Source organism: Dreissena polymorpha, chromosome 14 (assembly GCF_020536995.1).
Source record: "Dreissena polymorpha isolate Duluth1 chromosome 14, UMN_Dpol_1.0, whole genome shotgun sequence".
NCBI classification, from domain to species: Eukaryota; Metazoa; Mollusca; class Bivalvia; order Myida; family Dreissenidae; genus Dreissena; species Dreissena polymorpha.
This window is the reverse complement of record NC_068368.1, coordinates 59,221,070-59,246,733: the sequence shown is the minus strand read 5'-3', so window position 1 is coordinate 59,246,733 and position 25,664 is coordinate 59,221,070. Positions and strand designations below refer to the sequence as shown.

Genomic DNA, 25,664 nt, shown 5'->3' with positions numbered 1-25,664 from the left:
TGTCATTCTAAACAAATGATATTAAAAACTTCGAAATTAAATTAAAATTGACAAACCAGCGTATCCGAAAACGACTGTCCGAAAACATGTCGCGATACATCATTTGCAAATGAAATAAAATATGCATATCCTTTGACTGCAGAAAATGAAAATCAGTAACCAGTAACCCCGCAAATACGCAGTCAATATATAATTTGATTAACATATTGTTTTAAAATATGATATTGCAGTGCTTTACTTACATGTAGCCAGTTACTGCTCATGTCAGTGCCAGCCGCTTACCAATCAGAAATCAATAAATAAAATCGGTACCAAGCACAAATGTCCGGAATGCCGACGATGCTATAACAATATTCGTTCTGAAATGATCCCGCACTTAAAGAATTTTGTCCCTACCCCCACCCGCCTTGAACAAACTCATCGGATTAACATTCACCTCAAAATCAACCTTGGACGGCTCAAATCCGGATTTCCGGAATAATCCGGAAAATTGACACCCCTGATTATAATTTGCATAGATCTTTTACTGTAACCGAAACAATTTAGAGTGACAATAGGAAAGTAGGCATGGCTAACACCAGACTCATATTTCACTTTTATACTCTGTTTTTATACGGTTAATGAAAGAAGGGCAACGGATACTTTTTTTAAATAATATTGTCAATATGATAAATAATTTAAGTTATGAACTTGTGACATACCACTACTCTTTTTCTTTCGTGTGACGAGTTCTCGACCTTCTTCAAAGAACTCAACATACTTTTTGAAGGCCATTTTGTTTACCCATCTGTTGTCAAATGGACTGGATTCTTTCGGATTGGATAGGTCTCTCTCCATTCCTGCTACTAGGTATCCAGCGTAGCCGGGAGAATTCTCCAAAATCCATTTGAATGTCATTCCCCTGTAAAAGATGAAGAACTAAATATTGGCTAGGACAAGTGAGGATTATTCTTAATGGGGTAATTTTTCTAAATAGGACCCCCGAGTCCTCATTGATATAAAGACACTTTGCAAGTTTGATAATAATCTGATCACAACTGTGATTTTTTAAGTTTCCTATTAATACATATAAGTAAAATAAGCCCTGCCCCCTGTGAGACACTTTTACATATCAATTCAACATGATTTGAAAAAAACTATACAGAGGATCACCTAAAGATTCCTCCTGGAAAATTTTGTACACTGGTGGTTTCAAAGAAGTTTTTATAAGAAAGTGAAAGGGTTAAGCATTTACTTCTATACAAATATTTTGATGTATGTAATTCAAACCTGAATTGGCCGAATTGAATTTCAAAGCAGCCAAGAAGATGCTTCGAATTTGTAATGTCGCCCCCAGCATTCTTGACTATGGTCTCTGCCTGAAGTCTGACGGCAGCAGCTGACAGGGGTTCATCGCGGTCGTTCTCACGATGCTGACTCTTGATGATTTTCACCTCAGCAGAGTCATTCATTGAGAGGGACCCATTAGGACATCTTCGAAATGAAGGCTCCCAAGATGTCATGATCTGTAATAAATATCTTTTGTTAATGAATGCCTCTATTTAAGAACCCGTCTCTATCAGCAGATAATATAATTGCTCAAATCCAATCAAGTTTTTCAAATGGAAAAACAGAATTTCACACCTGTAGCTTATTGACATGTGTATACTATAACCCAGGGTTATTGCGGGTAGGCTTTTCTTGTGGTATTGCATTACAGCCACCCATGGCTATTGTAAACAATGAAATCTGTGTGACCCAATATTCAATACAAATTCTCTCCACACCAGTATCACTCCATTCTTAATGTTGAAAAATTATGGAAATTATGACATGAAATTAACTCAACTATACCAAAAATCAATCTTGAAAATATATTTTTCAATAAAACACTCCTATGCTAGTTTTTGTGTACATGTATGTTTTCATGTGTCTGTTTTACAAAGTGTTTATATTGTTAACATGACTTGAGTTTCAAGCCTGTGTTCTTCTCTTCGACTCTTGTCTAACAAATGAATATTATAATTTTTAGAGTTCATTTTCTGATATGAAACAATAGTCAATGCTTGAAAATAATTGCTATATTCATTTATTTTTCGTGCGTTGTAATCCAATTCATTTTTCATTTGATTGCGTTTCAGATTTTTGATTATTTATGTTCAATTTACAACACCCGTTGCCGTACAAGTAGTGCATAGTATAACGGTAAATATCGGGGGAAATCTTCGTAATTAATACCACCTTGACAGAATGATACACATGCTCATATTATCATAATAAAAGGTTTTTAACTTCGTGCAAAGACAAAGTAGGTCAAAATTGACAAGTAAAGAAACAAAGCAACGGGCGTTGGCTAAATAACGTCAAAAACTTATCACACTTACCACGTGTAGAAAATCCGAATACACAAGAATCCGAATACACAAGAAATTAACAGTTAACAATAAAAACACTTAAGCATTAACTTTAAACTATCGATCAACACATCGATATCGTCCATCCGCCATTTTTATTTACAGCCAATTGTGGTAGATCCGTGCAATCCCATTGGTCAGAACCTTTCGAATTGTGGTAGCGTTACGTTCAACGATTGGTCAGTATAACCACAATTCAACCACAATTGACCTTTCGACAGCGAGAGTGAAGCCACGCCCCCCCGATTTCAAGGGAGGTCACTCCGCCGAAGTCCGTCATAAAACTGGCTACGCGAATCGGTACGTTGGAAGATATTCACAAAGATTTCGGTCCAAATTACATGAAATGTTTCTATTGCTATCATGTTTTATTTAAAATGTGTTAAATGTAATGTATCAAATAGGTGTTTAGCTCCCCTCAAAGATATAGTACCAGAAAGGCCGTTTACCAAAAAGGCTTCCCAAAAAGTCCGCATCAGTGAACCAAAAACGCCTCATGGTATACCAGAAAGGCCATACAATATTTTTATTATCATTGAATAGCTATGCTGAATATAATTATCATATCTATGAAATAGTCATAACTTTTTTATAAGTCTACTTAAAAGTCGTTAATCTATAGTCAAATTCGGCCAATTATCGCAAATTATCACATACAGTATGCATTGTCGTTTGTCACAATACTTTTCATTGAGTAATAGATGTTTCAGTTTTTTAATTAAAAGCCGTTAATTTTGCAACCGATGGCAATATTGCAAATGTGGCAAAGGTAAGTAAATTTATTATATAAGAAGACAAAGAACGTTATATTGAAATCCGATATAACACATATCTATAATGCGTTTGGTCAAAATGACCCATGAGCATTGTTATAATCGTGTAACATAGTCAATGTCGTCAAAAAAGTAACATACACAATATATTATTAATTTCCTCTTAAACTATTTTTTGCAATGTTTAAAATATAAGAAGTTGAAAGAATTTTCATGTACAAAAAAAAAACTCGCTAATCAGACTGGCTATCAAAGTGTCAATGGTCATTCACAGTTTGCGGCATCTGTTTTGATAACGGATTAGTAGAAAGCCCACATATGGTGTAAAATGACATTTATTGGCAACTATTGATAATTACATGCGCATTATAAAATAGTTTCTTAACTTTTTAACGATATACAACTAGCTACATTAAATTCGGAAGATTTAAACCGAAAGAAATAAAAATGCTCTATTTTATGTGATATTATTAAAAATTATAACTGATTGTCTTTATTATTACGCATTTCATTAGCATTAATAATCTAGTTAGCAAAGTTTAGAATATTTTTTTATTAGCCGACTGCATTAGAATGTCAAATTTATTTAATGTTAGCCACCTTTGAAAATATGGTTTTAAATGTTCCTTTCTAATTTCTCTATATAGAGGAAAAACAAGTAAAAAGTGATACTCGTTTTCTATAGCGTGTCCGGTGCAAAACTTACATATTCTATTTTCGCGTAGTATCTTATTATGACGACCTTAGAACAAACGTCGAGGTGTTTTGCTTTCGGGCGATAGCTTAATATGTTGAGATTAAGCTGTTCGTTGAAACGACTACAAAGACGAATCCAACGTTTGCATTTTTTAAGATTAGTACCCGGTTAATGGAACGGAAAAAAACGTAGTTCCATCTTTTAACCGTTCTGGATACATTGTGTCTGAATAACAAGTGCCATAACAGCACCTTTTAACCATTTTCTTTGTTTAAAACACAGCATTACGTATAAGCTTATGGGACGAACAACGGCGAGTTTGACGGACAAAATGGCGGATAGAAACGGGCCTAATCTATGCAGTAATCTGATTGGTTAATAAGCCTGTCAATCAATCGGCTGTCGAAAGGTCAATTGATATGAGCTGATTTGCTATGGGGAGCGCCACTCTGCTCTATGAAATGCACAAAAAAAATGTTAGCTATAAAACTACAGATAGTTACAGAGCCGTCTAAGCTGGGGCGGCAGGGGCACGACCGCCGCCCCAATAGTTTCGGCAAAAATGAAATTTCGGCAAAGACTTGAATGTAAACAATAACATTCAACTGGTCTATAACGAAAATCCCTTTATTATTGAGTAATTAAACCTGGGAATCTTTAATTGTCGGTATGATCTAGACCTTTGCTTATTTTTATTACTATAAAGGAAAGTATGACATGAAAAAATGGCCTGATATCCAATATTCCTTAATTATCAAAAAATTAAAGATACCTCAAGATACCTGAATTAATTGTAATAACTCAAAGTAAATCGATACCTCTAAAAAAAACTTATGTAACGTTTTTACCACTGTCTTGTGTCATTTCAATATGTCTACTTCAAAACAACCAACGAATTCCAAATTACCAAAACGGAATTTCGGGGAAAAAATCCTAAACAACGTTCTTTCAACCCACATGACCCCTATTGTTGTGTCGCCTCCTACAAAGTACAAACTGCGACATGTAGAGATCACTTCTACATCGTCTGTCACAACTTTTGTCATTCAGATTACTGTATGCCTGCAATTGACGCGTATACGGTCAGGTATCAGCCATAAAAAGGCACCAGAATGCGCCATTTGATGCTAAAATTTGAAAAAAAGAGACCGGACCCCACCAACGGGAGGGAAATACCCCCTCCCGTACCCACCCCCTCCGCCACCCCAATATTATTTTGCTTCTGACGCCACTGTTAAGTACAGTGTAATGTAGATCTCATTTCATGTGAGGTTAAACGAGATGTTGTCAATTTTGGACAGCAAATGTCAACAATCCCGATTAATATGCTATATGTGACTTAAATATGGTATTAAAAGCAACGATCTTTTACAACGGTCAATAAAATAACTAGTAGGAAGGTTGTGTATGTCCTATATTTTTCAAAAGTAAACAAGCTTATCAGAAATGAAATATGCATTCCCCACCCACTCGTTTTAATATCATACACACCATATCATGATCAAAATAAACACTCCCATCGGTTCGAAATACGTTTTTGGTCCATTTATATGGATAAGTATTTAGCGGTTCAAAATAGCAAACAGTAAATAGTTGTAAATACAATCGGTTTGTCTTTAAGTATTTGCATTTGAAAGAACAGGCTCTGTTATAGTTACGTAATTTTGTTAGAGTAAAAATACTAAAATGTATCTATTTGGACCTTCTCATCTACTACATCATTTGACACCAGATCAAGTGATTACAATTTATTTATCTTCAAAAAGTTATCCAATGTTCTTTTATTCCTTGTAAGGTGTAACACAAAATCTTCAGAGTACTTAATGCTCTTTCTGTTTGCAATGCACTCGCGATTAAAAAGTCTGGTTTTCATACTGGGATGGCAGTTCCGGATGAAGCACCGTAGGCAGTGAAACATCTGGGGCCCCTTAATCAGCACCTTAAAAATGAAATCATCAGCAAAACATTGCGGTTCGGCAAATAATACCTGTATGATGGTTTTCGGGCTTGTAAGGATAAAATCATTCTTTAGCTCGGCTGTTTTCGGAGGTATTGTCATAGCCAGCTCGTCGTGTCATCCGCCGTCTGCGTCATGCTAAAGCCTTAACATTTTGTTAAGGTTTTGAACATTGGCTCTAAAATCAAAGTGTTTCAACCTACAACTTTGAAACTTCTTATGTAGCTGCACCTTGATAAGTTCTACATGCACACCCATTTTTGGGTCACTTAAGATCCAAGGTCAAGGTCACTGTGAAAAAAAATTCTGACAAGCTTTCATTTATTCAAGACTGCACCCGCAGCTGAGCGTGGCACCCGTTATGCAATGCTCTTGTTAGCCCTCTGTCATGCAAACTTCTTACAGAACAGCTTTATATGGGTCCCGCATATTTTACACAGTTTGATATGGTGACTGAATAGGTGTGTATTTAGTATAGTTTATTGTTAAGGTACTCAACAGCACATTTTGTATGCCCCCGAAGGAGGACATATAGTGATCGGACCGTTCGTCTTTCCGTCACAGTTTGCATATGGGTTTTGCATTTAGGTTTGGAAAAATGCTCATAACATGTATGTGGCTTCAGATAGCAACTTGATATTTGGCATGCATGTGTATCTCATGGAGCTGCACATTTTGAGTGGTGAAAGGTCAAGGTCATCCTTCGAGGTCAAAGGTAAAAAAACAATTTCAAGGGAAGTAATAAGCTTCAAAGGGAGATAATTATCTGTACCTGCTAAATGATAGAAAACATCAAAGAGGCGCAGTGGCGGGCATTGTGTTTCTGACAAACACATCTCTTGTTTCATTTACTATTGCTAGAACTTATTTCCTTGCCAGTGTTTATCAAAGTGTTTTTTGAAACTATTCAGCTTTTCTGCATCCGCATGTTTAGGTAAACTGTTCCATACATGTATTACTCTAGTGTAAGAGAATTGGTGAGTGTTAATGAGTTAACAGTTTTAAGGAATGTCTTCTTTTGATGAATTTAGCATTATTATTTTTTTCTTCAAGGCAATCATCAAGACCTTTCACAAACTTAAATGTCTGAATCACATCCCCTAAAAGTCTTCGTGTGCTAGTGTTCGTGATTTAAGTTAAGTTAAATAATAAATTACTGTCACTTCCTAAAACAATGTCAAGCGCTCAATCAGAACATTGCATAAATGTAAAATAATTAGCTTTGTCAAGTCAGTAGATTAGTCTAAGTAAGTTTTTTTTGTCACAGTCTCATGGGGCCCCTACAAGTCATGAACAGTTGCCTTCTCTGCCATATGGGTGATTGGGCACTGACCAATGGTCTAGTGAACAGACATTGACCTTGCCTTATTTTAACATTCTTCATTTGAACAATTCATGGGCACTAAATCATCATCATCATCCAGTGTAAGGGTTTAAATCCATATTGGAATGTCGGAAACCCTGTTTCCCTGAAACCCAAAAACTCCGGTTTAAAGAATGATTTTACTTAAAGTTGCTGATTTATGTCTTAAATGTACAGTAACTTTTTAAAAACTAGTTATTATTGCACACTCCCTGATGCTTAATCATCTATCTTCAGTTAGGACAATTATTGCACAACATTTCATAACATTGCTCTTCACTGTCATTGAATATTAAAACATGAATGTATTTATCTCAATTATATAATGTCAAATGATGATTTGTTATTCTTACACTAAGTTATCTTTGTTATTCAAGTAAATTTAGAATTTTGATTTATTTCTTGGCACTGTTCAATTTTATTTCAGATTGTATGATGTGAGCATACCTTGAAACACCAAACATGTCTGTTGTGGATTATTCCCAGACGGCAGAAGACCATCAGTGTTTTCTTGTGCTGGTACGACCAACTGGTATGCCTGTATACATATTTAGAACTTAATTTTGCGTTTATACTGCTCACCATTATTTATCGGCATGTGTGTAATGTTGTGGTTAAGGCAAACTTGTAACATCTCCATATCACTGCGTCTACTACAATGCAATATGTTTTATGTCATTTACGGAGATTCAAATTGATGTATAGGTAGCTTATGTGCAGACCATAAAAAATAAATTGGTGAAACAAAGAAAATCTAGTTTTGTTCCATATCCGCTTTAATCACTGTTATCTTAATGTTCAGGTCTAATTTTGCATTTCACTGCCTGTGTAACTTTAACAGATATTCACAATCTAATATTTCATTCTATCAAACTACTAACAAAAAAAAGACATGGCACTTTAAAAGCTGTCAAAGAATAGTTCAGCCTGGTTATTGGATATCTGGGCTTCTTGCATGTGCGTTAAGTGTCATCCCAGATTAGACTGTTCACAGGCTAATCAGCAGGGCCCTCAATATGTCAAATCCACGGCCGAAATTCGGCCGCATTCCCCCCCCCCCCCCCCCTGAAAAGTATACTTTTTTCCCCTTTTTGGGGGAAAAATTCCCCCTTATAAAAAAACAAAAAAAAAACATTATAGATAAATGTGTCTCATGATTATTATATCTCAATTCTATTTTAATTTAATCTTGTCAAACATACTAATTTATGAAAAAAGCAATGAATATAGTGCAGACATGTACAAATGTTATAATTAGAGAGTAATAAAAAAATCTCCCCCAAAAGGGAAACGCCGCGAAAATTCCCCCTGCTATGGGTAGCGACCCGCTTCCCCTAAAATGGATTGAGGGCCCTGATCAGGAAAGACACTACGCTTTTATGCAGTATTTGTTCAAAACAATAATACAGTGCAATTGGTAACTGTCATCCCTGTGTACTGTACAGGCTAAATTAAGACAATACTTAGCTCTTTCGCCATAAGAAGCAAAGTTAAAATTGCTTTTTTAGAGTTACTCGCAGGCTGTTCTGGTTTAATGCTGTTTGCTGCTCATCAGCATCTAAAGGTTGAAAATGAAGCCTTTTAAACTTGAATCTAGTAAGAAAGGTATTGAATTAAATTTAACTTTCTAAGTACTACAAATGTGTCAAAATGCGTATCTAAGTGGTAAAGGGGTTAGATAAGGCACATGCATGAAGCCCAGTATTTCAAGAACAAGGATCAGTTAAGCTCTATGTCTTGGGACAGCTCTGGTTGATTAGTGTTTGTAAGCTGAGCAAATTGTTGTTCCGTTTCTAGGCAAGCTGTTGTCAGGGAAGCACTTCAGTCGTTGCTGGGAGCGTATTGTGCAGCTCAACTGTGTGGCCATTCCCGGCCAGAAGCGGGTCATGTGGATCCGGTACAAGCGCCAGTACTCTGCGGAAAGCAATGAGTGGGGAGACTTTCAGGTAACAGATGGGAGCCACACTATGAAAAAGGGATTTAATGCCTGTGCGATGAATGTAGTACCACTCAAGTAAAACAGGCTTTAATGCATGTGCGTAAAGTTTCATCCCAGATAAGCCTGTGAAGTCCACACAGACTTATCAGGGATGACAATTTGGAATTTTTTGTTTAAAGGAAGTTTCTTCTATGCAAAAGTCTGCTTTAGGCAGATAACAGGCTATAATCCATGTTTTCCTTGAACGCAGTTGAAATTTAATGGACCTTGTTCATTTCCAGGTGCATAGGAAGGCACTAGGTCTTATATCAGTGGGGCGTTGCAGCAACGAAGCAGAATTTCAGGACTTATTTGAGAGTTACAAAAAGGAAAAGGAGTGTTACGCTGACAGCCTGTATAACTCCCGATTGATTGTCTTTGGCATGAATCGAGATGGGAGTGAAATACAGAGGACGGATTCTAAGATAGGAGGGGACGATTCACCGCCTCCAACATTCAAAATGGATTCTTTTGATTTGGAGAGTTCTGACAGTGATAGTGTGGTTCCTGAGAGGCTGGACGGAGATGCGGAGAGTGAGTATCGTAAAGGCACAGTTGAGGTTCTGGACCCATTGCAGTTTGATCAAAGGGAATGTGATACGAAAGCAGACAGTGAAGTACCAAGAGTAGTGAAAAATTCGCCAATAGTCAATAATAATAATAATAACAAAAAAGACGACAGTGCCGGTCCACAGATTACGTTCATACGAACTAAAAGTGAAAAGGCGGATAATAAGAAAGTGGAAAATAAGAAGCTGGATGACTTGAAAAAGCCGCCTGTCAAAAGGACGGGGAGTAACAACAGTCTGAGAGACGCCCCTGGGTCGGAGGTGGTGTTTTACCCCAGTGTGGACAACTGTGAGGGGTTAGAGGAAGGATTGAAGGACTTTGTGACCTCCTTGTTCTTCGTATTGGAAGGTATTTTTAAGTGATCTTATAAGTCATTTTATCCTGTTCAGGGGACAAAAATATTTCTAAACTGCACTCGTCCTGCAGGACAAGTGCATTAAAATTTTCACTCGTCCTGCCAACACATGATCTTGTCCTTCAAATATGTGTGAAATAAAGATTGCAAAGGGCTGATATGATTAATACAGTTTCTTATATCACTGCTAAAATGCTGCTTACTCAGTTATTCATGCCAGCTGATCACAAAAGCAGTGAAATAAGTTACTTTATTTATGAGGAACACAAATTAATAAATGAAGAACATTTTTTGTTTTCCTTTTTTCTAATGCTCGTGTGCTTTCCGTTTCGGACGTTTGAACATCGCTCCCGCCAACTTTAAAGAACGCTCGTTTGTCAGTCCTTTTCTGACGAAATTCAGACTGGTTTAAAGCCGTTCTTCGGGGTTAAATAATTCTTTAAAAATCAATACTTACAGTGAATGCAGTCGGATGGTTCCCTGTCAACATGGACGCGCAAAGTTTACACCAAAAAGTCAATATTTACTCGGGACACAGTTTTGCATAACAACGCGCACCTGCTGTATGAAATTTACAATTGCAATTTCCGGTTCATTTGCGTTCTACTTTCGGAATAGATATGCTTTAAGACAATGATTTTATTTAATGAAAACGAGTCTTACTTGTCAGAAAATACATATTTTATTGTCAGCTTATTTTCACTCGTCCTGTAGGACGAGAGCTTCAGGAAAATCCACTCGTCCTGTCAAGATTTCACTCGTCAATACGAGCGGACGAGTGGTATTTTTGTCCCCTGCTGTTTTTACTTGCGAAATTGAACAAATAAAATTATCCTTGTTCTGAGAAAACCAGTCCTAATGCATGTGAGTACACCGACACTGGATTTTCGTTTAGAAAAGACCTCCTGTAGACAAAAAATTAATTACAAGCGGACAATGTCATCCGCGATTGGCCTGTGCATACTTAACCTGTGCATACATTTACTTGCAAAGGCTAATCTGGGATGCCACTTTATGCACAAGCATTAAGCCTTGTCAGGGCTTTTTTTCCTTCTTTGGGACCCGCCGAAAAACGTCCTTTTCCCTCTGATTTTTTTTCCCCTCAGCAGGTAAATTTTCCCCCAGACTTCATTTTTTTTTTAACTTTAAATACATAAATTAACCTGATCCAGTGTAGAAAATATAACATATTGCATAATTAAATTATCTGTTGCCTTGAATTTGTTTTAAAAACAGCAAAATATGTTAAATTGATTATTTAAGACTTTCTTTATTTTCCCAAAATCCGGCGTTTGGCATGATTTTTTCCCCAAAATCCGGCATTTCGCGCATTTTTTTTTTCCCTCAAAAAGGCCAGGCTCTTTCCCCAAAATCAGATAAAAAACCCTGCTTGTTTCATTACACCCTGGGTTGAGGTGTTGTTTTACCCCAGCATTGAGGACTCTGAGGGCTAGAGAAAGGGCTTAATGTCTTTGTGACGTCCTTATTCATCGTATTGGAAGGTATAACTGTTATAACATTAGGATTAGTAGGAAATAAATTTGTGTTGATGTTGTGGGTTGTCTTATACATGTACATTGTATACAACTTTTATGCAAAATCTACAATCTACATTTTTTTTCAAAAATCAGAAAATCAACAAATTTTTACCTGAAACTTTTTCCTAATCAGATGTAATGTCTAGTCAACAGATAGTGGCTAGGTTTATCCAGCATGTACTGAATCTCTATGCACCAAATATCACCAAATAGCAAAGTTGTCTAGAATGACAGCATAAAATGTAAAAAAATAAATATATGTATTTTCTTGTATCCCAGCATTCATTGAGTCTATTCCTAGGTTGCCATATTTTCAGGTAAAAGGCTTGACAGAGGCTTTGAGAAAGGTGACAGATCCATGTTGCTGCGTGCTCCGTTTGAGAAGAAGGACTTTGTTGGGTTGGACACTGATACCAAGTAAGGATATATGGGCCTTGTGAAATCTGGGCGTACTGCATGTGCGTTAAGTGTGGTCCCAAATTAGCTTGGGTAGTTCACATAGGCTTATCATGGGCGACACTTTTAGATTTAATGGTATTTTTTAGGGATGGCATCGAATACCTATATCGGTATTCGAATATTTGCAAATCCATTCAATCGAATATTTGTATATTCGCATAAAACGGCTGGATTGATTTAACTTCTATTACTCAGTTTCGTATCCAATAGGGATATTTAATATAAATTGACAAAGAAATACAATTGATTATACAATTGTTGTTTTGAGAAATAAAAAGAAAATGTAGCTTAATTGTAAAAAAAAACTTTGAAAAAGCCTATTTAGGCGAAATATATAAGGAAAGAGTGAAACTTGTTCTGTGTTAACTTTCATTGTTAACCAGGTTTTCCGAAGGAAAAAACTGGTTATTAGATTGGCGAATGCGGGCGGGCTGGCTGGCTGGCTGGCTGGCTGGCGGGCGGGCGGAACAAGCTTGTCCGGGCCATAACTATGTTGTTCATTGTCAGATTTTAAAATCATTTGGCACATTTGTTCACCATCATTTGACGGTGTGTCGCGCGAAATAATTGCGTCGATATCTCCAAGGTCAAGTCACACTTTGAGTTCAAAGGTCAAAAATGGCCATAAATGAGCTTGTACTGGCCATAACTATGTCATTCATTGTGAGATTTTAAAATCATTTGCCACATTTGTTCACCATAATGGGACGGTGTGTCGCACGAAAGAATCACGTCAATATCTCTAATGTCAAGGTAGCCACGACTAAAAATAGATTTTTTTTAAAAAACAAACTTACAAAGGGGGTTAATTTTGTTTGTTCATTTCAAAAGTTCAGTTTGAGTTTTCTCCCTTTATCAGATTTTTTTTTCACAATGAAAACCTGGTTTTGTGACAATTTTGTCCCTTGTTTTGTAAGTTATATCCGTTTGCTGAATTCGAGGCTGTTTATAGAATATTTACGTTTTGAATTTATATCATTTGTTAAATTTGAGTAATTCAAGTATTTTAACGGCTGTTCAAACTGTGATCACAGAAACTAAATTATTATTCGCTGGTCAATTAAAGCCCTTAATTGGCACCTAATTGACAAACAACAGTTCGGGCCCTTTCTTAGAGTGTGTATATTGCATTGCGCAATTTGAGTGAATCACACATTTAAATGACTGTTCAAACTGTGATCACAGAAACTTAATTATAATTCGCCAGTCAATTGAAGCCGTTGGCACCCCATTAGTTCGGGGCCTTTCTTAGAGTGTGTATATTGCATTGCGTAATCAACGATGATACGGGCCGTGTTTTCAGTTATACACGAAGAACGTCACATCAAACATGTTAATCCCAAATGATTTCGGGTGCCAATTAGTAAGCGGCTCGCAGGTCATAAAATATTAGGACAATTACATTTGAAAAAAAAAGTAAATAGGCGAATGTCAATTCTGTCATTCGAATACTGACCATTCAATCGAATAATTTTGCCATCCCTAGTCTTTTCCATGCTTAAAAATCCAGTTATGCATAAAGTTGTATCCCTGATTAACCTGTGCAGACTGTACAGGCTCATCTTGGACTACATTTTTTGCACATACATTAAGCCCAGTTTTCCCAGTACAACATTCATTTTGTTAAAGCAGTAATGCTGATGGGATGAATCTTTTTGACCACAATGGCTCATAGCTGCCAAGCGATCAGGCTTTCCCCAGTTTGATCCTTTTTTTGGAAAAATTCTCTCATTCTATTTTCTCTTTCAAAGACACCAAGCAGTTGTCCTATCCACAAAAATAACTCGAGAGTGTTTCAATAAGCTTTTTGCTTTCAAAGCATTCCAAGTTAAATAAATATGTTTAAACTAATTAACTACATGTCGGTTTTGTTGAAGTCATGAACTTTCTATTTCTGTTTGTTGAAGATGGATGGTGGGTGATATATTCATTTGCTTATATCAAGTTATCAAGAGTTGTTAGCTTTATTAATATTTTTAATCATATTCACCGAAACTGCTTAAGTTAATCTTGAAGGTAAGTGGAAATGATTTTTCATTACACAGCTCTTGGTTTTTTTTATGTTTCAAGAAACAATACTGATTCCAATCAACTGGTTACAGTTTTAACCCATTTATGCCTAGCATCTAGAAAAAAGGCCTTGGCAAACAGCGTAGACTCTGATGAGATGCAGCATGATGCGGCGTCTCATCAGAGTCTGTGCTGTTTGCTTAAAGGAAAGATGTAAGAAATATTCTAAATATAGAAATAAATATACTACACATCCCTAATTTTGGAAATAAATTGACCAATTTAGAAGGATGGAAGAGTTCACTAGGCATAAATGGGTTAAAGTATGAGGTTCAGGCACTAAAAAGAAAAAAAGTGTTGTCAAATCAAATGAGAAATTTTTGGGGAAGATATATTGTTATGTTTGGTATTTTTGTTGAAAGTAAGTTATGAAATAAAAACAGCTGAGTAAAGATCAGTTTTAGGGTAACACTGCATGAAAATGGAAGAATAATGATTAAGGGAATGCATGCCATATTGTATTTTTCAATGTTTTAATGTTGAAATAGAGGGGACATATCACATTTGCGTAAAGTGTATTTTCAGATTAGCCTGTGCAATTTGCACAAGCTTAACAGGGACAACACTTCCTGCTTTGATGGAATTTGATGGGTTTTGAGAAAACCTTATACCATCTCTGGTGACAGTTCTTATTACAGTCGTGTAATAATATTAATAATCTTTTCATAATCTGTGTTATAATTGATCAGAGATTAAAATGTTCGTAAATATTTGTTAAAGCTTTTTTTCTTCTGATCTCTGGTGGCAGGTCTTTTAAGAAGAAATGTCAAGGTCGCCTACGCAAGCACTTGGCCGACCTGTGCCTGATCGCGGGGATGCCTGGAGAGGCTATGCTCCACTATACCACTGCCCTCGACCTTCTCAAACCCGTCAATGACAATCTCTGGATGGCAGGTCAGGCAGACATATTGGTTGATTACCTGACTCTTGATAGAGGCAGGTCAGGCAGACATATTGGTTGATTACCTGACTGTTGATAGTGGCAGGTCAGGCAGACATATTGGTTGATTACCTGACTCTTGATAGTGGCAGGTCTGGCAGACATATTGGTTGATTACCTGACTCTTGATAGTGGCAGGTCAGGCAGACATATTGGTTGATTACCTGACTCTTGATAGTGGCAGGTCAGGCAGACATATTGGTTGATTACCTGACTCTTGATAGTGGCAGGTCAGGCAGACATATTGGTTGATAACCTGACTCTTATAGTGGCAGGTCAGGCAGACATATTGGTTGATTACCTGACTCTTGATAGTTGCAGGTCAGGCAGACATATTGGTTGATTACCTGACTCTTATAGTGGCAGGTCAGGCAGACATATTGGTTGACCACCTGACTCTTGATAGTGGCAGGTCAGGAAGACATATTGGTTGATTACTGACTCTTGATAGTGGCAGGTCAGGCAGACATATTGGTTGATTACCTAACTCTTGATAGTGGCAAGTCAGGCAGACATATTGATTGATTACCTGACTCTTGATAGTGGCAGGTCAGGCAGACATATTGGTTGATTACCTGACTCTTATAGTGGCAGTTCAGGCAGACATATTGGTTGATACCCTAACTCTTGATAGTGGCATGTCAGACAGACATATTGCTTGATTACCTGACTCTTATAGTGGCAGGTCAGGCAGATGTATTGATTGATAACCTAAATCTTGATAGTGGCAGGTCAGGCAGACATATTGGTTGATTACCTGACTCTTATAGTGGCAAGTCAGGCAGACATATTGATTGATTACCTGACTCTTATAGTGGCAGGTCAGGCAGACATATTGATTGATTACCTGACTCTTATAGTGGCAGGTCAGGCAGACATATTGGTTGATTACCTGACTCTTATAGTGGCAGGTCAGGCAGACATATTGGTTGATTACCTGACTCTTATAGTGGCAGGTCAGGCAGACATATTAGTTGATTACCTGACTCTTATAGTGGCAAGTCAGGCAGACACATTGGTTGATTACCTGACTCTTATTGTGGCAGGTCAGGCAGACATATTGGTTGATTACCTGACTCTTATAGTGGCAGGTCAGGCAGACATATTAGTTGATTACCTGACTCTTATAGTGGCAGGTCAGGCAGACATATTGGTTGATTACCTGACTCTTGATAGTGGCAGGTCAGGCAGACATATTGGTTGATTACCTGACTCTTATAGTGGCAGGTCAGGCAGACATATTGGTTGATTACCTGACTCTTATAGTGGCAGGTCAGTCAGACATATTGGTTGATTACCTGACTCTTATAGTGGCAGGTCAGGCAGACATATTGGTTGATTACCTGACTCTTGATAGTGGCAGGTCAGGCAGACATATTGGTTGATTACCTGACTCTTATAGTGGCAGGTCAGGCAGACATATTGGTTGATTACCTTACTCTTGATAGTGGCAGGTCAGGCAGACATATTGGTTGATTACCTGACTCTTATAGTGGCAGGTCAGGCAGACATATTGGTTGATTACCTGACTCTTGATAGATGAGCCTTGTTCTGGGAAAACGTGGCTTAATGCATTTGCATAAATTGTGATCCGACATAAGCCGGTGCAGTCTGTACTGGCTAATCAGGGACAACACTTTCTGCTTTTTTACTTAAGTTTTATGTTTTTTTGTTTAAAGGAAGTCTCTTCTTTACGAAAGTCTAGTCTAGGGGGAAAATGTTTTCTCTGAGTAACCTGTGCTGACTTTGTTCACATTAAGCCATGTTTTCTCATATATATCATTACTTCATATTTTTGACAGTTTTGCATTCAGTTTTACAGTTGTTTTAATAACACAAATGTAATGTTCTATTTCGTAAAAATATAAATTGTTCCTAATAGATAGCTGACCATTCAATAAACAAAAAAAGCGAAAAAATAGGGCATAATGTTGATAATATTGTATGCAATATCTTGTGAACTTCTCATAGGTTTATAAGGATTTATCTTATTATTTTTATAATTTCCTACTTTCTTCCTACAGCCTGCTATGAGGGACTGTGTTCCACCGCCGTGATCACCCAGTTTGGTACCCAGGCTGGCTCCCAGTCCACTCTCAGAAGGAACCAGTCTTTCTCCACCAAGCGTGGGGTGGCCAGTCTAGACAAGCAGAAACCAGGTAAGGTCAATAAATAAAATCACTTAGCTTCACAGCTTAATAGCACACAAACATTTTCTCATACATATGAGCTCCACTCTAGGAAATGTTGTTCAACCCTTTGCATGCTGGGGAATTTGTCGTCTGCTAAAATGTCATCTGCTGAATTTCTAAAATTAGCATTTTCTTCGATTTTTTCCAAAGAATACTATCAGAAAAGCAAACAGTTTGGATCCTGATGAGACGCCACGTTCTGTGGCGTCTCATCTGGATCCAAACTGTTTGCAAAGGCCTTCAAAATTTGGTTCCAGCACTGAAAGAGTTAATTCATGTGTATTAAGTGTCTACCAATATTAGCCTGTACAGTCCGCACAGGCTATTCAGGGACGACACATTCCGCCTAGACATGATTTTCATTTAAAAGTGACGTCCCTTAAACAAAAATATCCTTAAATTCAGATAGTGTCGTCCTTGTTAAGCCCGTGTGTGCAAAGGCTAATCTAGGACGACACTTTACGCACATGGATTTAGCCCCATTTTCCCAGAATTTGGCCAAAACAAACCCCATCATGCATCTAGAGATCAAGATTGACCGCAGACTTAATAGTTTGTAAATAAGGTTTTTAATTAAGTTAATCGTTATTAACTTTAGCCATGTCACAAAGGTGTTTGACATGTATAATATTAACTGAGAACCATACGTAGACAAATGTTTTTGCTGGTTAAGTGCCTTTGACTAGGTATAAACTACTGAAAATTCATGATTATTCACTGAACATAAATTTCGTTGGTTTTGTGGACCAATCCATGAACTTAACACAAGCACATTCGCAAATTACTGATGCAAAGTCCTTTTTATTCAAAATCAGAAATCCACGAATGTACATGTCCACATAAAAGTAATTTTTTCAACAGGTAAGAAATGTTATTCGGACCAATATAAATGATTTAACAGTACTTCATCCTGACCCACCCTTACTATTTTTAGCTCATCTATTTTTTGAAAAAAAATTATGAGCTATTGTCATCACCTTGGCGTCGGCGTCGGCGTCGGCGTTGGCGTTGGCGTCCGGTTAAGTTTTGCGTTTAGGTCCACTTTTCTCAGAAAGTATCAATGCTATTGCATTCAAACTTGGTACACTTACTTACTATCATGAGGGGACTGGGCAGGCAAAGTTAGATAACTCTGGCGTGCATTTTGACAGAATTATGTGCCCTTTTTATACTTAAAAAATTGAAAATTTTGGTTAAGTTTTGCGTTTAGTTCCACTTTTCTCAGTAAGTATCAATGCTATTGCATTCAAACTTGGTGCACTTACTTACTATCATGAGGGGACTGGGCAGGCAAATTTAGATAACTCTGGCATGCATTTTGACAGAATTATGTGCCCTTTTTATACTTAGAAAATTGACAATTTTGGTTAAGTTTTGTGTTTAGGTCCATTTTATTCCTTAAGCATTAAAGCTATTGCTTTCATACTTGCAACACTTACTAACTATCATAAGGGGACTGTGCAGGCAAAGTAATGTAACTCTGACTGGCATTTTGACAGAATTATGTGCCCTTTTTATACTTAGAAAATTGAAAATTTGATTAAGTTTTGTGTTTAGGTCCACTTTATTCCTACATTATCAAAGCTATTGCTTTCATACTTGCAAGATTTATGAACTATCATAAGGGGACCGTGCAGGCAAAGTTATGTAACTCTGACTGGCATTTGAACGGAATTATGGGCCCTTTATACTTAGAAAATTGAAAATTTGGTTAAGATTTATGTTTTGGTCCACTTTACCCCTAAAGTATCATAGATATTGCTTTCATACTTGGAACACTCACAAACTATCATAAGGGTACAGTAAAAGGACAAGTTGCATAACTCTGGTTGTCATTGTTACGGAATTATGGCCCTTTTTTGACTTAGCAACTTTTAATATATGGTTAAATTTTGTGTTTCGATCCACTTTACTTCTTAAGTATCAAGGCTATTGCTTTCAAACTTCAAATACTTACATGCTATCATGAGGTTACTGTACCTGGCAACTTTAATTTTACTTTGACCTTTGAATGACCTTGACTCTCAAGGTCAAATTATTAAATTTTGCTAAAATTGCCATAACTTCTTTATTTATGATTAGATTTGATTGATACTTTGATGAAACTACTCTTACCTGACATGCCACAATAGACTCCACCCAAACCATCTCCCCTCCCCCCCCCTCCCCCCTCCCCCCCCTCCCCCCCCCCTATTTTTTTTTTTTTTTTTTTTTTTTTAAGATCATCTCACAAATGACCACCACACCCTCACACTATACCCCCACCCCACCCCCCCCCACCCCACCCCCCCCCCAATTTTTTTTTTTATTTTTTATTTATTTTTTTTTTTTTAAGATCATCTCACAAATCACCACCACACCCTCACACTATACCCCCCCCCCCCCATTTTTTTTAAAAAAATGGTTATGTTTGAAATACCGTCCAACCATCGCACCCAAACCCCCCCCCCATCGCCCCCCCCCCAACCCCCCCCCCCCCCCCCCCTGATTTTTTTTTTTTTTTTTTTTTTTTTCGCTTTTTTGGAAGATAATGTAATAAATGTCCACAACCCCACACTATACACCCCTCTTCACTCCACTCCTCCCTCCTTTGTGATTGAAAATGAGAGTCCCTTCACCTTTAAAAAGAAAATAGATGAGCGGTCTGCACCCGCAAGGCGGTGCTCTTGTTATAACTGAGCTCAACATTTGTGTAGGCCTTATACCAGCAGACTTATGCTGGCATTGGATGTAATCAGGTCTGCAGCATATCTACGCCAATGGGTTCGATGCATGCAAAGTGCAGTCCCTGATTAGCCTTGCGGACTGCACAGGCTAATCTGTGAAGACTTTTTACTCACATGCATTTCACAGAGTGCCGCCCATATATGCTGGTATATATTCAGGTCTGCAGCACAGCTACGCCAACGGGTTTCAAGATCTGGCAGAGGCCAGTGTGAAGTCTAACCTTGATGCTGATGATATTACAGAGAAATACAAAGAGGCTCTAATGTATTATAGCAAGGTGAGAGTGGGTTGTAGCCGTATTATAGGAAGGTGAGACTATAGTGACTTTTTTACCGTTTTGGGAATGGGACATAACAATGTTTTCATTATTATATTTACTAAAGTTGACCTATAGGTAAATGTAGTTAAATTTGAAAATAGTTTAAAACAAAATATTTATATATATATTTATTTATTTATTCATTTTTTAAACCATTGAATGGGAAATATTGTTGGCAGTTACTTGTTAAAAATATATAATTTTTGAGGTTGGGAATTGGGCAAAAGTTTAGCCATAAATTATCGAATAAAAATGGAGTGGTTTGTAGCCATAGTTATATTGTCACCTTGTGTATTGACCTGCAGGTGATTGTCAGTCAAGGATTTAGTTTACCAAAACGCAAACAATGTATTTTTATTGCATAATCCAATCAAAATTAATATGGACAACAATTCATTTCTGTGATAGAGCTACTGTTTTCTGTTGCAGTACAAGAGTGCAGCAGTGATATGCAGTACAAGAATGGAGTTTTGAAAGATGATTTTTGTTTCAGTACAATAAGGCTGCTGTGAACGATACATTGTTTTCTGTTGCAGTACAAGAATGCAGCTGTTGTAGAGATGGAGGCCAGTTTAAAAGCTTGCAGAATACTCATTCTTCTAAAGGTAAATTAAAAATGAAAGTTGGTGCTTTGTTTTTGTAATTGTTAAGTTGTAAAGTACTGAGCCCTTTCACTTGTTAATGGCCACTTAACAGCCATAAAACTTTTCAATGAACTTAATAAATAAAATAAAAAAACAAACAAAATTGAATAATGTTTTATAAATATACATGTATATTGCATATACTGTAAATGTATAGAAATTCGTCGGTATGAAATTTCGTGGTTTAATAAAAAACAACTTATTCGTTGACACGTAATTTCGTGGATTTCAAATTTTCGGGGAAGATTGACAGTCATAATAATTAAACTTTTCTTAAAACAACCAGAGTAATAACGAAGAATAATCTGCTAATGTGTGTTGACAGCAAGGCTTGTGATTAATGTGCACTGAAGCATGAAATTGTTGCCGATAATTGTCGATAAGAGCGAGCGGCGATCTTGTGGGTCCCCGCTCGCTAATTGCCATCAATGTTGTTTTGACAATTTTTGCAATTCTCTGCTCAATCGGTCTCCTAGTAGTAACAATTGAGTAATAAGGTCCGCAAAATACAGGTGTGAAAATCGTTATGTCTCTTTTAACTTTAATTGGCACTAATTGACATATGTGGTAAATCTGCAAAGTGTTTATTGGACGACCTCACGTAAAAGAGAACAATCGTTGATGTACAGTTTAAATTCCGTGCTTGATTTAAAAAGTATTATCACCCAAACACTTATCAAGAAAACAACATATTGTATTACCTAGCATATCACAATCAAATATCTCAGATAACCGAAAACAATAGAGAATGTCGGCAATGACATTCGGAAAGGACCGATTTCAGATTAAAAATGTAAAAATAATCGTTGGTACTTGAATTCGTGGTTCAGCGTGGTTTTACAGTAATAATCATTTAGGGATGACAATTTCTGCTAAGACTAGATTTTCGTTAAGGAACGACTTCCTTTAAACAACAAATCCGTAAATAGGGAAAGTATTGTCCCTGATTAGACTGTTAGGATTGCACAGGCTAATTTGGGAGGACACTTTACTCACTTTCATTAAGCCCTGTTTTCCCAGAATGAGGTTCCCTGTATTAAAGCATTGTTGTCAGCGCTACTTAGTACTGTAAACCTTTACAATAAAAGCTTTACATTTATTTGAAACAGGCCTTCTTGATTTTCAATGTCCAGTCAATATAAAATTTTAGTAAACGAAATGAGTAAGCTTTATTTTTACTAGTATTTTTGTTAAATACTTAAATTTGTTCTTTGAATGTTCAATATTTACATATTCTATCATTTTTAGGTAACATACCCATATTTTTTGCTATTTGTTTGAGAGTGTCATGAAAAAATAAATAACAGAATATCAGCAATTCTCATATTTTATTTACATTATAATGCGTCAAGTTTAGTACAAACTTACAAGTAAGAATGGAATTTGAACTACAGCATTAAGAAACAATATTTACATGAATATAATATTTAAAGCATAAACAATTTAAATTAGTAATAAACGTAGCACATTTGAACTATTTACATAATATTTACACAAGCATTTACAATACATCAATAATAACTTCATCAATAACAGCTCAACATTTGCCCATGGATTTTCAAGCACTGAACCCATTTCATTTTTCTATATTTATATATGACATCATGCTACTAAAAATAGAATGGAGGCTGGATGAACATGACCTCATTGGTCTTCCTCCTCTTCAACTGCCGCTCTTCTTCACGTTTTTGCCCTACAAGGTTCACAAGGTGAGTATACTCCGGAAACTTTTCAATGAAATAGTTTGGGATCTGTCGCTTGGTGTTGTTGGTTCGGTTTCGTTTGTTCGCAAACCATGACTTCACCTGACTCACAGAAATAGCGCACTGATTGGCAAGCTGCTGTTTCTCATCTTCGCTTGGATATGGGTTATTCAAATGCTCTTCGTACCAGTCATTGAGGACTTGCTTCGCCTCTTCTGTTAGTACAGTGTAGTTGGGGCGCATGGAATCAGTCGTCGTGGAATCGCAATTCTCCTTCTCAGGCATCGGTTCCTTTCTCTTGCGACCTTTCCCCTGGTACTTATACTTTATCGGATGCTCGTTGCCGGTGATGGAGAGAGTGTTAAAGCATCGAACTCGTCTGTTGGCCATCCACTTCTTAACCTGTCTAGCAGTGATTCCAGTGACCTTGACCAGCTCTGCCACTTCTGTTTCATTTGGGTAGGGGTACTGGACATGGGAGTTGTACCAGCTGAGAAGGATTTCTGTAGCTTCGGGGGTCAGCATACGGTGGGTACGGAACATGGGGGTGTTCTCAAACTGGAAGTCGTCCTGTCTGATCTTGTTGCTGGTGCTGGTGGTTTCACTGCTGCTTACGGCAGACGTTGACTGAGGCTTTGTAATGTTCAACTGGACGTTGTTGTTGGTAGAGTCACACACATTGATGTTTGCATGGTGTTCACTCTTTGTATTGGAGTCTGTGGATTCATGAGGTGATGAGGTTCTTGTTGTGTTGATCAGATTACTAGAACTTTGTCTGTGATTGTGGTAGGCATTCCAGTTAGTCGTTTGATGCCTTGAAGGGTTTGCCAACATTCCAGGCATGTTGGAAATCTCATTCAGTGGTGACGACTTCACCGTATCCGGGGTGAATGCTGGATAAATTATGTCCCTTTGATACTCAGGTGTGAAGCTCAAACTGGGGGCTCCCCTGCAGAGCTTCTGGATTTCAGCCATGGCGTAGTTCAGATTGGCAGGGTTGGTGAAGCTGAGAGCACTGCCATGGGAAGGTGTGCTGAACATGTGACTTCCGAACCCAAGGCTCATGATTGTCGGCGCTAGCTTCAGATTCTCTTCACAGTGACGGGGAGATGGTACCTGATCTTCGTTAAAGGAGACAGAATTGTCAGTAGACAGATTCTGATTTGTGAGGTCTGCAGCTGAGGCCATACTGATTGGGGAGTTACTGCTGGAACAGGAGCCTTCACTTTGAGCACCTGTGCTGTTATTTCTACCACTTACTGTTGTAGGTATTGCCATGTCGTCAGATGGTAACAAAGATCCCAGCTTGTCAAGTCCACTAGCTGCTATGCACTGTTTCAGAAGGTCAGGTTCTGTAGTGGTCTGTCTGTCCTCATCCTTTGTTTGCTCAGAGGTGTTGTCGACCGTCTCCACATCAATGTCATCGATCTCGAAGTCTTCAGAATTCACACTGCAGTTCAGATAGTCGTCATCCTGCTCATTGTCTTCGCTGTTGAACTTCAGCTTTCTCACCGCGTTCAGTTTGTCCTTGTCATCCATTGGCTGCAGCAAGAGTGATGCCCCTTGAGCAGGTGGAGCAACACTACCACCGTTGTCACTCTTCTTTTCCAGGACCTTCGGGATTATTTCACTCACTGTCATCTGGCACTTTCTGTTCTTGGTCACCTCCAATCTCATCATTTCCGCCTTGTTGATCAGCTGGTCCAGCTTGTCTTCTGTTGACTTGATCAGCTTCAACCTCTGTCTGTCATAGTAAGAGTTGATAGTTGTCTTCACCTCATCATCGGGGCAGGAGTTCAGGGCCCTGTATCGCTCCATCTCGGTATCTCCAACCTCCTTGCTGTATTCGTTTTCCACAGAGAGGCCATCAGCGCTTACTGCAGGGTCGATCCTGACTTTCAGCAACTTGTCTTGGAGTTTCATGTGCTGCATGTACACCTGCTGGCCACTTCCTGTTTGCTGGGCATTCTGGGAACACCCTGTGTTCTGATTAGTCGAGGTTGGTGGAGCCATGGAGCATGCAGGCTTCTGATTGGTGGAGATTGTTGGCTTGTGAAGTTGCATCAGGTTCCAACTGGTTGTGATGAGATTTGCTGGCACTTGCATCTGAATTGACCAGAACATTACAGTTGTTAGGAAAGGATGATGAAAAATGTATTTTTGTATAATGAGATTCTTCAAACATAAGATTTCAAAATGGTATTTTTCTTCAAGCAGTATCATGGATACATTTTTTTAATTCCCTACAAGCACTTACATGTATGAATTCATATGTAAATATTATTATAAAATCAAAATTGATAATTTTTACTAAGATATGCTTGTTAGTAAGCAGTCTTGTGTTCAAGTATCAGAAAGACATTTAAATTAATTACATTTTCAAATTTATGAATCACCAACTGACACAAATCACCGACTTATAATATTTATTTATATTATTTATGTAATATATAATTTTTAAGTTTTGAAAAAGTAGCTTCATAAAAATTATAATTTATAAAATATGAACATTTAGTTTGATATTTCTATCATTCATATTGGAAAAAAATTATTAATAATACTAATTTAACAATATTATTACATATTTTTGTGAAAGATGAGAAAGAAAAAAGATATCCCATGTTAATTACCTGTAGGCATTCTTGCAGGAGAAGCGATTGCAGGTCCTTAAACATGGGGTTGTTCTTGAGTCTTCGTAGATACCCGGGGTCGTAGAGGGGTCCAGCCCCAGCTGTGGGGGAGTAGATCCCGTACAGGGAATAGGGGCTGAAGGGACTGCTGGGTGGGGTGATGCTAGGGAAGTTCAGGGGGCTGGGGATGGCACCTGTGGATATGGAAGTAGAGCAGATATGAGCAAATATGTTCATCAAATACTAGGGAAAATATTCAAAGAATTGGTAATGACTGAATCAAATGAGATAAAATGTTTATCAAATTTGTACAGACTTAGTGAAAAAAATGACCTAAATGTTCATTTAATTGGTAA

The 25,664-nt window shown here is 37.5% G+C and overlaps 1 protein-coding gene across 4 annotated transcripts in view; it reads left to right on the top strand.

Annotated features, from left to right (window-relative positions):
- The first annotated feature begins 5,112 nt into the window (after positions 1-5,112).
- LOC127858513 (trafficking protein particle complex subunit 9-like) overlaps positions 5,113-25,664 on the top strand; it is a 63,315-nt gene continuing 42,763 nt past the window's right edge. Inside the window, exons 1-9 of one of the 4 annotated variants that reach the window (XM_052395712.1) lie at positions 5,113-5,211; positions 7,611-7,715; positions 8,981-9,129; positions 9,404-10,079; positions 11,942-12,041; positions 14,902-15,047; positions 17,118-17,252; positions 20,171-20,289; positions 20,868-20,936. In XM_052395712.1, coding sequence (XP_052251672.1) covers positions 7,646-7,715; positions 8,981-9,129; positions 9,404-10,079; positions 11,942-12,041; positions 14,902-15,047; positions 17,118-17,252; positions 20,171-20,289; positions 20,868-20,936 — 1,464 coding nt within the window. In that variant the 5' untranslated portion in view covers positions 5,113-5,211; positions 7,611-7,645. Of the gene's footprint in view, positions 5,269-7,610; positions 7,716-8,980; positions 9,130-9,403; positions 10,080-11,941; positions 12,042-14,901; positions 15,048-17,117; positions 17,253-20,170; positions 20,290-20,867; positions 20,937-25,664 lie in introns of all 4 variants that reach the window. The other 3 variants (XM_052395710.1, XM_052395711.1, XM_052395713.1) reach the window with 3 other exon arrangements.